Source organism: Pelecanus crispus, chromosome 7 (genome assembly GCF_030463565.1).
Source record: "Pelecanus crispus isolate bPelCri1 chromosome 7, bPelCri1.pri, whole genome shotgun sequence".
Classification (NCBI taxonomy): Eukaryota; Metazoa; Chordata; class Aves; order Pelecaniformes; family Pelecanidae; genus Pelecanus; species Pelecanus crispus.
Genome location: NC_134649.1, coordinates 19546170 through 19560457, shown reverse-complemented (window position 1 = coordinate 19560457; position 14288 = coordinate 19546170). Strand labels below are relative to the sequence as shown.

Here is a 14288-nt window from a genome sequence, read left to right as displayed (position 1 = left end):
TTGATCTTGCTTTGCTCTTCGTGGGAGACATAGACTAGTTACTTTTTGACGTACTAGTGTTGTGTGCAAAGGTACACGTGAAGAAACGTGCCAAAGTTTGCAGGAAGAGCCTTCTCTTTCTAGACATAACAGCAGATTTGGACAGTGTCTTGACATCTGACTGTCACGTCTTTAACTACAGAAAAAGAATGGGTTTGTCCCTCTCTGAAGGTCTCCAGCTCTTTCAGTGTGAATGGGTAGTTCTGACCCTGTTAATCTGCGAGTAATGTACAAAATTCTGTGTTTCATCTGGATGCGGAATAGATTTCTTTTTATGAGTTCATTATCTGGTTGCCAAAGCCATTCAGGTTCAAGGCCCAGGCCTGCTTCAGTGAGATTAGGGATTAGAACGGTCGGGGGAACCCTGGACCAACAGGCAACTGGCCATTCTCCATTAGAGCCCTCTCAGCCTGCCTCAGTGCGGCTCTTCCACTCTGTGTAAATAATCACTGGACTAGGGCCTTGTCCTGGTTTCGGCTGGGATAGAGTTAATTTTCTTCCTAGTAGCAGGCATAGTGCTGTGTTTTGGATTAAGTAGGAGAAGAATGCTGATAACATGCTGATGTTTTTAGTTGTTGCTGAGTACTGCTTATGCTAGTCAAGGACTTTTCAGCTTCCCATGCTCTGCCAGGTGCACAAGAAACTGGGAGGGGGCACAGCCAGACTAGTTGATCCAAACTGACCAAAGGGCTATTCCATACCATGTGACGTCATGCTCAGTACATAAACGGGGGGGCCTTGGCCAGGGAGCAGCGATCGCTGCTTGGGAACTGTCTGGGTATCGGTCGGCGGGTGGTGAGCAATTGCATTGTGCATCACTTGCTTTGTATATTATTATTATCATTATTATATTGTTGTTGTTATCATTACCATTTTACTTTATTTCAATTATTAAACTGTTCTTATCTCAACCCAGGAGTGTTTCTCACTCTTACTCCTCCGATTCTCTCCCCCATCCCATCGGGGTAGGGGGAGTGAGCGAGCGGCTGCGTGGTGCTTAGTTGCTGGCTGGGGCTAAACCACGACAGGCCTTTTATATGCCAGTCTTGAATCCTGTGCCTTGAGCATTCAGTCTCTTTTCCAAATGGGCATGTTTCAGTTTGTGCATTTAATCAGTCACCGTTTCACAGAAATTGCAGTACCTGTCACATATGCCTTTCCAAAAATCTCGTCCCCTGTACATTAGTAGGTTGGGATAGTATTGTTGTTCCACTTATGCTGAAGTCCCTCTAGTGCTTTTCTTAATCAAAGAGACCAAGCTCTGTGGTACTGTTAAGTGCAATATCGTCTATTTGAAGAGAGATGCTTATGTATAGTTTTCTACAAATTGCTGGGTGCCAGAGTTGTTCGTTGCAATTTCAGTAGAGACACGATAAGCAGGAAGCTGTATATGATATGAGAAAATTAGAAGTTCATCAGATAGTTTGCCATAAATGCAAGCTGCAGGAAGACTGTAATATGTTAATGCATTTTGTCAAACTGTGGGAAACCAAACTATGGTGATTTGATATTGCATGCAAGCTTTTCTGTATAATCCATGGAAGTGTGTGTTTTTGCAGTGCTGAAGAGAACCTGACGTATTTTTCATTTTCCACGTTAACATATCACTGGTATAAACTATCGCAAAGGCAGGATGCTGGTGATCTTTGTTTGTATTAACAGAACCGCCTCCTTTGGTTGTTAGGCGGGATTTCCCGAATGCTCTTTCTAATTCTCAGCCAAGTTAATCTGGCTTCTGTAAAAATGGCTTAATGCTCATTGCACACACTTGGATCTTAACAGCTTCTTCAGCTCATTGGTCTCACCAAATGCCATGGAAAGGGACAGTACAGACAGCTGAGAGAAGGAATAGAGTCAAGAAAACAGGGAGAGTTTATTTTATTCTTATCTCAGTCTGCATGCAAAGTCAGTTTCTGTGTGAACTGCAGTAAAGAGTGTAATCAGCAGTGGAAGAAAACAGTTGCTTTGACTGTAGCTTTAAATTTAATGTTAAATAAAGTCAAGTCACTTAAGTTTGAGTGTTGAATAAATTATTATTTATCAGATTATTATTACTTTGGAAAGCTAAATGTAAGATTCTGTAATTCCATTGCTTCCTGAAGCTCCCCATCCTTTGAGGTGTTGAGAATTAAATTAAAAATGAAATGTCTCCCCAGCTGGGGCAACTGTACCCAGCAGAGAGTACAAACTGACAAGGAGGCCTTATAGAATGGTTAGAACAACAGAAGACAAAGTCAGTAACTTAAGAAAATACCTCTGTGCCAGGACATTCTGTAAATTTCTCTGGAGAAATCCTACAACCCTTCAAGAAAGTTAACCTCATTTGCATGTTTTGATTAGATTGCTGTCAGGCTGCTTCTGGCTTCCAACAAAGAGGAGAAAAGTAGTTATCTGAACAAGTCTCAGGAACTTCTTCATGTCAGAATACATTCCTTATAAATAATTTTATAACTGAAGAGTAAGATTTTTGTGTACTGTGTCTAAGTCTCTAGGGGAAACATGTCCAGAACATGTTTTATCATAAGGAGGAACGCTCTCCAGCTATATTCTATATTCCAGTTTAATGAAAGGATCATCAATATCCAAAGTAAATTCCTGAAGTAATTATTAATTAACTAAACCTCTGGTATTGTCGCAGCTGTGACGTATTTCTCTAAAGGACCGCAAGTGAAAGCATAACTTAGGGGCATGTTTCATAGAACACAAAACTGTATGACAGCTGTGCAACTGTACAACATGCAACTATATGCTGGGGAATCTTTAGAAAGTGGGGGGAAAGAAAGAAAGAAAAAAATCTTATGCCCCCAAACGAGGGGAAATTCTACAAGTAGAAAAATGAAGTGTAAAACCACTAATATATTTAGGCACAAGATAATAATCTATAGAGTGGAATTTAGCCATTGTGAAGACTGCAGTGTTCACTGCCCTTTCATAGGTGTCATGAGTATCTTGAATGAGGATGAGGAGCGTGTGTACATGAAAATATTTAATACATACACAAGCTCAAAGAGAAAAAGGACAGCCTGTACTCAGAACTATACTGCCTCAACTGCAGCAGCCTTTCTTCTAGATACTTCTATTCATAATGTTAGGGTGTCCGTCACAGCAATGACAATAAGTAAGGATCTTGAGAGACTTGTGACTGTAGCAATGGAAGTCAGATCAGTGTCCTAACCACAAACTGCCATCTAGGAGGAAATGGGAAGTTTAACAGCTCTCGCCTTGCTTGCATTTCTGCAATTTCTATCTAGAAATACGTAACAGATGACAACTCCTCTCCAGATTAAACTATGGAATCATAAGGAGAATGCAGGAGGAATGGATGTAAAGCGGGGGAAGACTGTATAAGTGTTGTGTAACTCTAATATCTAATCCATTTTCTTGCTTTCAGACTGTTGGCGTATTGGCTTTAACACAGGCATACAGCTGGTATTGTAGTTATTACATACTGCCTAAGTAATTCCAGTGAATGTTTCATACATTTATAAAAATGGGCATAATAACAAATATTTTTTTCATTTAAATACTGTATCTGCTTTCAAAAATAATTTTCAAGTGTGCCCTTTTTAGTATTAGCAGCGTAGGTTTAGTCAATATTGACTTAGGTGGATTTTTTTCTTTCTTTATTGGATTTTATTTCATACATTTAAATTTTCTAAAATGCAGCATTGAGACATTATGACAAATACAAGACAGGTTTCACAGTGTTAGTTAAATGCAATAGCAGGAAAGGGAATATGAAACATGAGAGGTAGAATTAGCTGAACTCACGCTTCCTGCTTTATATTGAAAGATAACCAAAATTCTTGGCCACTAGGTTTAACATGTTGAGCTTTTTAACATAGAAATACAGAAGAAATTGATTTTACTAAATTTTAGTGATACATTTCTCTAAAACTTTAAACTTTAAAAATTGACTCGTTTGGTTTTGTCAAGAAATTAGGGCTACATAGAATAATGGTGAAGTCTAATATTCTCACTTGCCATGGTAGTATCGCTCTTCTGAAGCTACCAGGCAGTTAAGAGCTTTGCTTGGTTTGTAGCTCAGGTTGATGTATTGCAGATAAAGCTTTATCACTAATTAGTCAGTTGGCATTTTCCATTAGAGAAGCAGTGATCTCAGTTACTTCTGACTTTACTGAAATCAGTACAAACAGGGAGGGGTTTTTTCCAATTTTTCCTTGCTTTAATTTTTTTAATTTCAGTCAAAACTCTTCAGCTCTTCATTAAAACGTAACTTCAGAGCTAAGCATAGAAAAATGATTTTGCCCTACGCAGAAATTCTAGTATTTCTTTGAAAACTCTGAGTACCAAGGTCTACAAAATTGGTCACTGTAAAAATGTAACTAAATTGTTTGTAAAACTGGATGGGGTTTAGACAATTTATTTTTTACATTTCTTAATTTTTCATTACTTGAAATTATCCTGTTAACATGGAAAGTCTTGTGTGTTTGCTTCTGGTCACTTGCATTATTTTGGTAAGGGAAGATGAAGTTTTAGAAACATAGAATAAGTTAGGCACTATTTTGAACTTGATGATGGGTGTTTCCTTTTCTTAAGTGCCTTAAAAAGAGGGAAAGAAAGAGCAAAAAAAGTAGGCTTCTGAGAGCTTTGACTTTTCTAAGAAAAAGGGAGGTATTCCAAGCAGTATTTCACCAACCAAAATGTATATTAAAGATGCATTGGCTGTACCCCAGGCTCTTTAGAGATGAGCCATAAAGCTCATAGTTGAAATACTTGTGCAAGTGAAGGTAAATGAATTATGCTGCTTTCCACTCTCAGAAGGTGTTATGGCTTATTTTGGCCCTCTACCCTAAAAAAGTGGAAATCGTATGGAATATAGCATTATTTTTGTCTTCTACTTCCTAAGTCACTTACTCTTCTACTTTCGTATTACACAGTTTTGATTTTTTTTTTTTTGGGGGGGGGTGCAGGGGGGAAGTTTTAAGAGGGAGGGTCTGTATTTACTTTTATAAGCTGTAACACTGGACGTTGGATTAGGGTAACAAATAGCTGGTCATTTAGAACTGAAGATCCTGTTGCTTACTTTGGGAATGAGATATCTTTGAATTGTTGTCAGCGTAACTCTGAGCAACGAAGTAATTAATGTGGTGGAGGTAGAGTTTACCTATGTTAGGATAAATCAGTAGGCCTGAATCTCGTGAGCTGAACAGCCTCACTTGCATGTTAGGCTGTAGATTATGTTGCAGTAATTATAATTTGGATGCAATGACAATTCAAGCCATGTCCATGTTTTCACAGCCAGAAAAAAAGTATTTTCTGCCAAAACCATTTACTTGACTGCAGTAGTCTCGTCCTGCTCCCACCTGTCCCCAAAATACATACACAGATGAAAACTCACAAAGAAGCTCAAATGGTGGGGGAGAAGAGGACTGCTGGTCCCTTTTACTACTTTTTCCAATTAGAGATTAGTTTAAACCTAACTTTTTTCCTAACGTGTTGGAAGATTTGACTCTTCAGTCTCAGCTCAGTTTTACCAATCTGAAAGCAGCAGTGAGGGAAGTGCAAGGCATCCTGTGGCTAGTCATTACTAAGAACAAATGGAGCCAGGGGGTTCCAGAGCTGCAGAACACATTCCTAATGACTCAAACCAGCTTTTAAGAGGGTCATATCCTATGTTGTCCTTTTTCAGTTTGAGGTAGAACTGTCTATGCCATGCATTCAGTCATGCATACCGTACGTTCAGAGCTGCAGTCTCAGTTCACTGTCAGTTTGAAAGAAGTATCAAATCACAAAAAAAACCCTTACCGAAGTGAATCAGGCTATAGTGGTATATAGCTTCCTTTCCACTCCTAGAGGTTCAGGGGGCAGAGGTTGAATTTCTGTCCTTGCATAGTTTTGTTGGTATGCAGGGAGATGTTTTGAAGCATCAAGTCAGGGATACCTTTAAAACATTAGGTATCATTTGCAGCAAAAAAAGTGATACGTTTCCAGCAATGCACATCAGTGCGTTCAGAAGTAAATCGTATTGGTCTCCTGGAAAGGACAAAGAAAGAGAGAACGATTAAGTGATGTAATTGTAAAGACAATTTTTTTTCTTTGCTGGTATTAAAACAATGACAACCAATTGCCTTGGTTTTCTACTTACCTCACTGATAACCCTTTCATTAAACAAAATAAAACCAACATTGTTCAGGGCAACAGGCAATGGAATACCAGGAATTTTATAAAGGTAGTACTCAATAGCTCCAAGAGCTATGGGCTGTTCTGTTCTTTTGTAACTTTAAAGCTGAATTACACCACTGGAAGTCTTTATCTGTCTTCGTTCCTTATGCCCTCTCATATGGCAAGTGTCTGCAGTAGTAAACAAGGAAGGACATCCTGCAAGATTTTCTGTCTCTTTCTTTTTTAATCAACAGAAGTGTTTGTTGTAGTAGGGGGTTTTTTTGTTTCTTTTTTTATCAGCTGCCAGTGAATGGTTCTTTAAATTTTAATGGCTGGGGGAAGACGCTGACATGTTGCAACAAGCTGTCATATTCCACTGGGGGTATTGATTTGTATGTGCCCGTTGGTCACCTGTTCCTCTCATATGCTGTACCTTGTAGAGAAAAGTTGGCAAAGATTTTAGAAATCTTACCAATTTGTAACACATGCAGTGGGCTCAGTTGCATGAAGGAGCAATTTTAGATTCTTTTTATAAGATCTCTATGAATGGTTATCATCATTTCCAGTTAGCCCAAGTAAAAAAGTAAACTATAAGAAACAAACACAAGACCTTTAAACAGGTTGAGAATAAGGACATTTAAGGTCAGTCTGTTTCACATCTTTATGCCATTAGTCTTTAGAGACATCTGTAATTCAGACAGTCCTAATATCCCTTGTGTTTTTCAGTTTTACATTTTGGCATCCTATTCAGAGCAATTTTCCAGAACATTTAAAGAGAGGAAAATAAGACGTTTGGAAACAGTACTATAGTTTTGTTGAACTCCAGGGTCCCATTTGCTTTGAGAAATATTTAAGCAGCTAAAATCGTTTCCTCTTTTAATGGCCTAATTCAGTTTTAGAACAAGCCAATGAGACTTCTTTCTTCTTGCAATTTGTAGAACATTCAGAACTTCAACACCCATCGGTTAACAGGAAGCCTCTGACTTTTGTTGTTTATTATGTATGTAGCAGAGTATGTCAACAGAAGATTGTTCGAAATTAAAAAGCAGATCTTCCATTTTTCTTTCATAAACTTCACATGGCCTTAAATGAGATAATTTCTATCCTCAGATGAAACTTAAGAAATTTCAGAAATTGAGATGTATATAACGTGGAAGGATTTTCAAAAGCAGTGGTCACCTTCTGCTATATAATGAAAATTTATTCCTTCTATTTATCTAAGCTACTGAATCTCGCTAATATATTGCTTCTGTTCTGGGTTTTTTTGGTCATTTATTCCACTCTGGTTTTGTCAAAGAACTTGAATTTTTTGTTGAAATGCAAGAAGTAAAAGGATCTGCATTTCTAAAGAACTAGCCTGTTTTCCAGCAACTCTGCGAAGGCAGTTCATTCATTAGATTGCACTCCGAAAGGCTTAGCAAGTGGTGAGGTTTTCACACAAAATCTTTTCAACATGAATTTAATTAATTAAAGCTTTCACTGAAAGTTTCATGTGATTTTTTTTTTCATAGCCTGAGCAATTATGAGTGTACCTGCAATTCAAGAAGGTTGAGTTTGCAATATGTGCTTTTATACAAATCCTACTGTGTCCTGACACTCAGTCTCATAAATTCTTCCCTCTGTCTCTTTGAACATTGTGTGTATCACAGGCAGGCTTGTTGGTTTAGTCAGCAATGGGCTGGAGCCTCACTGTAAAAGGAGAACGACAGAAGATCCCATCATAAATGTACCTTGAGCTGCAGCTCTGTCGTGACCCCATTCATAGCTCTCAAAGCTGAACAAAAGTTTTAGCTTAGTTTCCTGACTCTCTGTCCTACTTGCAGGAGCGCACAAGGAATCTCTTTCCAGCTCCAAATGTGCATTTGTTGAGCTATACCATTAACCTGACCCCAGTTGTCATTGTACTTCTCTAGGCTGAGCAGGACAACAGAAGAATTCCAGCTTTAAAGGCCTTCAATTTACTAACCCTAGCATCTGCAAGAAAGTGTGTGTGTTAAGATTCAAAGGCTAATACTCTTCCTAGAAAGGCTAAAAGATCACTGATAGTTACAGTGGCTACAGTCTTTGGAAAGACTTGTGATTCTTGCTGGAGAGTCCAAGGTATCCAGGCTAGGGAGTCCAACCCATCAGGCAGATCATCGCATTGATCTTGTTTTCTGGCAGTTGTGTTCTCATATGACATTACATAGATTAATGTACACATGTATACATTTTGAAAAGTTTTCAGTATACCACACAGAAGGGCCAATTTACTTGTCAGCACAGGCAGCTCCAGCTCAACTAATTTATAGATACTCTAAACTTCTTTAATTGATAACAGTCATATTTCGTGACAACCATCTAAGCATCAAAAGAAACCATGGAGAAAGGATGTTTCTTTGCCAAACATAAATACAGAGATGTTGTATACACAGAATATCAGAGCGAGAAGAAAAAAAAGCCACCTTTCCTTTATATACTACATACATATTTCTTCATCTAAAAAGGCTGACTTCTAGCCATGAAGAGTTAACATTCATGAGGAATGTGTGGAAACCTTACATAACTCGTTCAGTCTCATCTCATGGGTGTTTCTCTGTACACTCTGCCAGAACTAATTTCACGGTTTTAAAACAACTCGTGGTACAAAAAGAATACGTAATGAGTTGCCGTGAGATATGATTGTTTCCCATTTGAGAGATAGAGAGACCTGTAGCTCTCCACGACTTATTAAGAATCATTTCTCAATTAAGCATGGGATGTATAGTTTAACAAAGGCTATGTGGTTCCTCTTGAATACATCAGGGTTTGGCTGTGGAAAGCATACGAATTGCAAGAATTTGAGATACTCTTCCCCCTCCTTTTCCCCAGCATCTTTTCCTCTGCTAGTTTAAAAATTCAAAGAGACCGTAAGCTTGTGTAGATAAAACCACTGACCTGGCATGGACTGTCTTATCCTGCATTCTGAGTCCCTGTCATATCTTAGAGTTTGAAAACAGACAAAGCTTTCTGGTGCTGTCAAAAAAGTCATCTTTGAGAAAGGAAGCAGCATCCAAACTGTCAAGACCAATACTTGCTCCCTCTCAGCCAGTGACGTTTCACTCCTGAAGCCTGCATAGCAATAAACTACTTATTTGAGTTATCAAAAGACATAGTCTACACAAAATGCTGGCAAAAGCAGAGTCCAGGGAAAGAAAGTTGGATGGAATGGGGTGATGTTCATTTTAAGGTTAAGTATTTACGGATAGATAAGTTAGGTTCCCCCTTTCTGGGAAAGGCAGAAAATGTTACACAAAAACAATGTTATACAAAATGGAGGAATGCTTTAGAAAATGTGCCTAAGGTGCAAGCCAACCATTCATGGCACATCTAGTCTTAGTTTGAAAAACAGTTTTTTGGCTAGTGAAACAAACAAACAAAAAAATTAAGGAAGTTTGATTAGTTTGCTGTTGTGGAGACAGTGCAATGTGGACCATAACACAACTCTTCGCATCTCTACATTTCAGGCTGATTTGAAGCAGAGTTAAAGTTCAGTTTGATGGCCCTAGCAAGGCCTCATATCACTTTTCGAGGCTGGAAGTCAGAGGGACATTAACTGGCTAATATTTGCCCAGATCTTTCCAAGCCATAAAGTGAGATTTATTTCAAAGTATCAGAGCCACTTCGGTTCAGATGAGTTAGTGCAGCCTTAGACGCTAAGAGAAATTTATGAGGATCTTTGGACCTCCAAAATACTTCAGTAAAGCAGCTGGGATTACTAGTAAAATTTCACTGCTGTAAAAACATGATTTAAAACAGAAATGTGAATGGATCGGGAGGGATCTCCTCCAACATAGTACATGGTGTTACTGTGAAGCTGTGAGACCTATCGTTTCAGTCAGCAGTCTTGAATGGAAAATTCAGTGTGATGATTCACTGTTTCCTGCATCTTCGTGTGCTAGAAAGATAGAAACAAGGCAAAGATTCCTTGATCTATCCCCTTACTTGCCCTGTTGTTCTCTAGGGAGAGTCATTATGGATATCCCTTTTGTGGCTTGAAAAGAGAGGAGGAGTTGGCGGGATGGTGCACGAATGCCTCGGTTCTGTACTGCCAGGTACCCATCTTAGTCACAAGGTGAGGCTTAAGTTGCAAGGCAGGGTTATACTGTTCTGTCTGCTGGGCAGAAGTGGTGACATGACAGGTGACGTGGTGGCAGGAGGCATGAAATAATTTAGATTAACCTCTCATATTTTCTGTAACAGCAGTGTTGGAAGTCCGGCAAGTTCTTGGAAGAACTCCAAGAACAGATTTCCATGCTTCTTATCCCAAACGCACTAGTGATGAAGGAAATTTTACTTCAGTAAAAATCAACTGTGTCCCAATAGGAAATAGTACCTTTTTATAGGAAAATTGTTTTTTTCACTTGCAAAACCTGTCGTTTTTAATGTGGGGAAGAACCAGAAGATGTGAGGCACAAACTCACATTGATTCTCTTTTTAGAAAACCAGTGAGAATAGGGATGCAAATTAGTTCACTGTACAGATCTAATTAATCAGCCTCTCTTCTCTTTTCTTTATTCCAGTTACCTTGAATTAGAAGTCATGTTATCCTTTGGGCTCCGACTGACTTAATGTTTTAGAAAACTGCCTGCTACTAATCTGACAAGGAAGTCAGAAAGGGTCAATACTCTTTGTATTGTAGTTACTCCAAAACAATGACTGATTTTAGTTAGAATGGTATTCTGGGGCTGTTATGCTTCTCATATTTCAAAGCACAGCTGAAAATAAAGTGAGTGTGCCCTGAGACACTAACTGTAACATATGTTGAAGGAATGTTCTATAAAGATAAACCAAACAGTTCCCCAGCATTATCTGAAGGTAGAATCTAGATTTGATTATGGGTTTTGACCTACCCGAGGTTCAGAGATGCCTGAGCCTGAGGTTTTTTTGATGGTCTATATTGCAGGGAAAGGAGGAGAAGAAAAGATTGTCGTAGAATAAGCAGAAAATTATTCGGCAGTTCCCTGTTATGTTCATTAAGAAGGCAGAGTTAGGCACTGAACTGTTATTTCAGTCAAATCGTCATTTCATTTATGTCAGTATTTTGTAAATAATTAATATGATGTTTTAAGTTGACTTGTTTCCCAAAATAGCTGGAATACAATAATAAGCTGCACCACAGTCAACAGAAATGGCTATAATACCATGTCCTGTTTTGAAATGATTTTTCACTTACCAGTCAAGTTGAATATTCGTGCTTCTAGGTAGGAGGTTGTTAAGTATATTTGCCCTTTGAAGAGAAAAGAACTCCTCATAAAGGTGACTTTGACAGCAAAGAAAGATTTCACAGCAGTAGCCAATTTCCTCAGGGAACAATTCCATGATTGCCTAGTCCAGTGCAGATTTACTCTTCTACCCACTTGGATGTAGGGGCAGGGAGGCACAGGCAGCCGTTGAGACAGGAACAGGGAAAATTTCAAATGCCATAGAGAATTTTAACTATCAAGGCCAACAGCAGTTTTTCAGGACAGAGCAGCCAGAAAACCACGCAGCTGAATGGGGCCTAAATCCTTCCTCTTCAGCAAATCACTCAAGAAAGCTCTTGAAGTTTTACAAAAACTTTTCCAGGATTTTTCCTTCAGGAAAGGAACACAATGTTAGCTCTTCAGTGCTCCACTAGGACCTATGAGTTTTCTTCCTTGCCTGCTTACATGGGAGCTTCTTGTGTTGATGACCTACGCACTTTTGTGAGCAGAAACTTTCGTAGTACAGTAGAGTCGTTGCTTAATGTTTAGAATGGCTGAGGAACTGGGAAAAAAACATTAAAAGATTACTCATACACTCAATGTCACTAGCTCCAAGATTTAAAGGATTACATTAACCTACAGGCAGAAGTGGAAAAAGATTAGTTTATTTATGTTGTTCATTTGCTAAACCTCTGTGAGATTTTTGCAGTGCAGCCCAGTTGGACTTGCCTAATTTTTTGCTTTAACTTCAAACCGAAGACTAAATAAAGCCTAAAGGAGGATGTATACTTAAATGGTGTGCAATTCTTAATTAGCTTCCATGAAGATTTGACTTTGGCCAGTTGAGCGGAAGGCAGGATATTTTTATTTTTGGAGCTAAGGTCTTCACCTGACTACTGTGGTGCGACATTCTGGAAAAGCTGGGAATGATTGATCTACATAGCCAGCTTTTATGTGTTCAGATTAACTCAGATGAGCATTTATTATTCTGGGTACTGTGGGGTCACAGATGCTTTTAAATAGCACTGAAGGGTCACTGCTAGACTCTGAATGAAATCCCAGGCTCCCAGAATTTTTCTTCTGTATTTTTATTAATGTACTAGAATTCCAGGGTCTTTCATACATCCTACCTTCAAATTTGACTTAACACCATAGTCTACAAAAAGAGGACTGCTCAGCTAAATTTAGCCCAGTGAAGAGAGTAGGAAAATCTTTTAAGATGTCTTCTCTAACACAGTCATCATGTCCCTCCTCCCCCGCTCCCTTTTTCCTTTGCTTTCCAAGTCATGAGAAATGTTACCATCACGTCTAACTTTTCTTGGCCAATCAAAGAATAAGTGTTAATTTTAATACCCCTCTCAAGCTATAACATTTAAGGAAGTACTGGTTACAAAATGTGTATTTTTTTTCTAGTTCTGACAGGGAAAAGTAATTTCTCATTCTCTTTTTCTTTTCCTCTTTTTCACTTTGGGATGCCAGTCCTGCAAATCAATATTTCATTCTGAAGGAGCCATGTTTGATGCCAGTTTTACTTATTTGCTTTGCAGTCACTGCAGTAATGCTTTGTAGCTCTGTCAGTATGTAAATTAAACCAAGCATAGATAGCTTTGTGTTGCTTAATGTTCAGCTGATAAAAATTAATGTGGTGTGAAATGAGCATTTTATCTGACTGCAGATACAGTGCCGGAGTTAATTAGACTGGCAGAGCAAAATGTTATTAAACATACAGGCCCCTGATCATCAAGAGCTGGGCAAACCTCAAAAATGTGGGTTTGGGTGGGCAGTGTAATGTAAATTGACTGAGGCAGGCTCAAAGCAAACATACTGATAATGGTGCACTACTTCAGCAATAAGACATGACAGACTGAGCAGTAGTGCTGATGAATGCATGCCTTGGGTGCACAGTGTAAGGTACAAGGCAAGCCAAATGCTTCCAGCATGCTTGGGAAGTGCACTAATCAGCATTAACACATGATCTACAGTGTCTTATTGTCATTAAACATTGCCACTTCTTAAGTTCAGAATTTGGTGACAGTTAAATGATCAGTAAGCCAAATCAAATAAAGCGGCAAAATATTTAATTCAGCATAAGTTATTTCAGTAAAAGTATTTTCATACATTTAGTTAGTTCTCTTGGCAGATTGCCTTGCAGCACTGGTGTAGTACGTTGCTATTTTCTGTAATTAAAATGAAAAAGCACTAACAATGATATCTTTATTCTATAAACGAAACATATTCCATAAATATTGGCTCATTTCTGTTGTCTGAATATGGACCCTATTTTCATATTCCCTATTCTCTGTTTATGCAGCTGGGTAAATTTATGAAGAGAATCAGATACATTAGAATATTGACGTGAAAAGCTATGTTGGATACAACCAAACATGCCAAACATCTTCACTTTTGATGCTGTGAATAGGTGAGTTTGAGAGACTAGTATCCAACTTCCCCAGTATTACTGCCTAGGCAAGATGCAATGAGACCGGTGGTTTTAGCCAGTGAAACCCGCAATAATTTATGGTTTTTGGAGCACAACGTTTGTTAACATACAATTGAAGACTTCAGGCTGTGGTGTTTATATTCAGAGATGGGAAGCTGTAAGTCATGTTTAAACATACAAGCCAACACCCAGAATTTCAGGTGTCTGTGGATGCTTAGGCAATCAAGTTTAAAGGACTCTGTAGAGGCAGAACAGCAGATCACCCGAGAGAAACGTATGTTGAAAAGCTTTCCAAAAGGGCCAGCTGGCATTGGGGACTGGGATATGCAGGGGACATTGCTGGGCAGTGAGAGCACAAAGCATGCTTTTCTGCCTCCTGGTGTCCTGTGAGCCCTACAGTACTGCTGAACAACCTCAGTTTTACTTCCTAGCAACCTCCGTCTTAAATAACCTCTCTTGGTAAGCCTAGGAGTCTAACA

The 14288-nt window shown here is 38.8% G+C and overlaps 1 protein-coding gene across 2 annotated transcripts in view; it reads left to right on the top strand.

Annotated features, from left to right (window-relative positions):
- The window catches only part of RORA (RAR related orphan receptor A), a 398251-nt gene that overhangs the window by 204667 nt on the left and 179296 nt on the right, over positions 1–14288 (top strand). The window contains exon 2 of one of the 2 annotated variants that reach the window (XM_075713910.1): positions 5859–5873. The exons of the other annotated variant lie outside the window; for it this stretch is intronic. Coding sequence (XP_075570025.1) covers positions 5859–5873 — 15 coding nt within the window. The remainder of the gene's footprint in view (positions 1–5858; positions 5874–14288) is intronic. 2 annotated transcript variants of the gene reach the window in all.